Source organism: Aplysia californica, unplaced genomic scaffold (assembly GCF_000002075.1).
Source record: "Aplysia californica isolate F4 #8 unplaced genomic scaffold, AplCal3.0 scaffold00433, whole genome shotgun sequence".
NCBI lineage: Eukaryota > Metazoa > Mollusca > Gastropoda > Aplysiida > Aplysiidae > Aplysia > Aplysia californica.
In genome coordinates, this window is record NW_004797703.1 from 184,640 (window position 1) to 186,502 (window position 1,863).

The 1,863-nt window shown below is 39.1% G+C and overlaps 1 protein-coding gene across 1 annotated transcript in view; it reads right to left on the reverse strand.

The window, feature by feature from the left end:
- Positions 1-1,619: 1,619 nt before the first annotated feature.
- The window catches only part of LOC101853479 (neuronal acetylcholine receptor subunit alpha-3-like), a 3,700-nt gene continuing 3,456 nt past the window's right edge, over positions 1,620-1,863 (reverse strand). Inside the window, exon 2 of the mRNA XM_005104738.1 lies at positions 1,620-1,718. Coding sequence (XP_005104795.1) covers positions 1,620-1,718 — 99 coding nt within the window. The remainder of the gene's footprint in view (positions 1,719-1,863) is intronic.

Consider the following 1,863-nt stretch of genomic DNA (forward strand, 5'->3'; position numbering starts at 1 on the left):
AACGATTCTTCAGGACCAGCTTAACATGAGTAAGATATCTGCGCGGTTGTTACTCCTCCTTTTGACAAGCGAGCAAAAAAAGCAGATGGTTGAGTCCTGCAAAACTCTCCTTTGAATTGAGTCCAATGACACAAATGTTTTAAAAAACGTGGTGACTATGGATGAAACATGGATTTATCATTTTCAACCAAAATAATAAAAAAATCCTCCTTGCAATGGAAAACCCCTTCTTCCCCCTCACCAAAGAAGTAAAGGTGACACCGTCAAGTGGAAAAGCCAAGCTGTCGTGTTTCTGGGATTGTGAAGGTATCATCATGACTGACTTCCTGGAAAATGGAAAAACAGTCACAGGAGAGTACTACTCGGGTTTTCTGATAAAATTGTGGTCCCTATTGGTGAGAAAAAGGCGCGAAAAACCCGTAATGGGATCCTCCTACTGCATGACAACGCCCATGCGCGCGAGGCACAACAAGCAGTCCAGACAGCAGAACAGCGCAGCTTTGAAACCATGCCACACCTCCTAGAATAACCCCAGACTTAGCCCCCTCCGACTTGTTTCTGTTTCCTTATCTTAAAAATCACTCAAAATACGTCGTTTACATGGCAACGAGGACGCCATTGAACCTGATAAGACTGGTTAGGTGGCAGAAGTGTGATACTCTGAATGGTGACTATGTAGAGAAATAAAAGTATGTGTGCCAAGTTACAAAGCTCTAACATTATTCATTCATATTTAGACCAAAGACTTCTTGAATCCCCCCCCCCCACTCGTATAACAGTAGGCTTCGGCCGCCATCCGAGCAAAATTGAGAGAAAAAAAATGCAAATGCTTAATGTGAGAACAACTAACGAGTGTCTCGCGCGTCATAATATGACTTTATGCAAATGTGAACGCAGTAAAACTGTTACTAAATCAAAACAAAAAATCAAATTTTTAATAAATAATTTACGTTTACAAAGTCAAACGTGAGAATAGAAATTCATTCACTCACGAGAACACAAAGTTCAGTACTGACGTTCAATCAACCTCGTTTGCTCGACAAAAAAAAAAAATGATTTCAAAACGTGTCCAAGTCGTAACTGAACAATATGCCAGAATAATAACAAAGTCATAAACATGCCATCAAGGTCTCTCCAGTTTTTGTTTGCTTTGTTGTTGTTGCTGTTGTTGTTGTAGTTGTTGTTGTTGTTATTGTTGTTTTTATTGTGTTTTTGTTGTTGCAGTTGTTGTTGTTGTTGTTAGCCTTTTTAAAAAAATAACCTGCAAGTATTGTGCCTGAGTATTTCTTTAAAATTCGCAAAAAGGCAAAGTTTCTAATAATTGACTTACTTGCTGTCCCTCCGGTCAGATTAGGGATGATCTTCCTCCGAAAAGACACATTCATAAACGATCCTTCTACACAAGATTTTGCGCTGAAGTGCTGATTTATAAAGATTGTTGGGTTGTTGTTTTTTTTCGAGTCTTCAGTAGCAAAGATATTTTACAAATTTGCATAAGTACACATTAAGCGTATATTTCATATCTTCAGTAACAAAGGTATTTTACTGAATTGCGCCAAAAATATCGATATCCCAGAAACATTTGAAAAACAAAGTTGGTTTTGGAAATAACTCAAATATTAACTACAAGTCGACAAGCCGCAGTACTTATAGACTGGTACCAGAGCCAGTTGAGAGCTGAAGGGAATCTTGTTTGACTGGAACGCAGCGGTGTGAGCCTGGGAGTGTGTGGTGAGGGTTAAAGTACATTTTGGTCTCCCTACTCCACATCCACGAATAAATAAATTATTGGAAGTGATTTGCTCACAGTTTTGCCACGTCTTACGAGAGAGAGAGAGAGAGAGAGAGAGAGAGAGAGAGGAA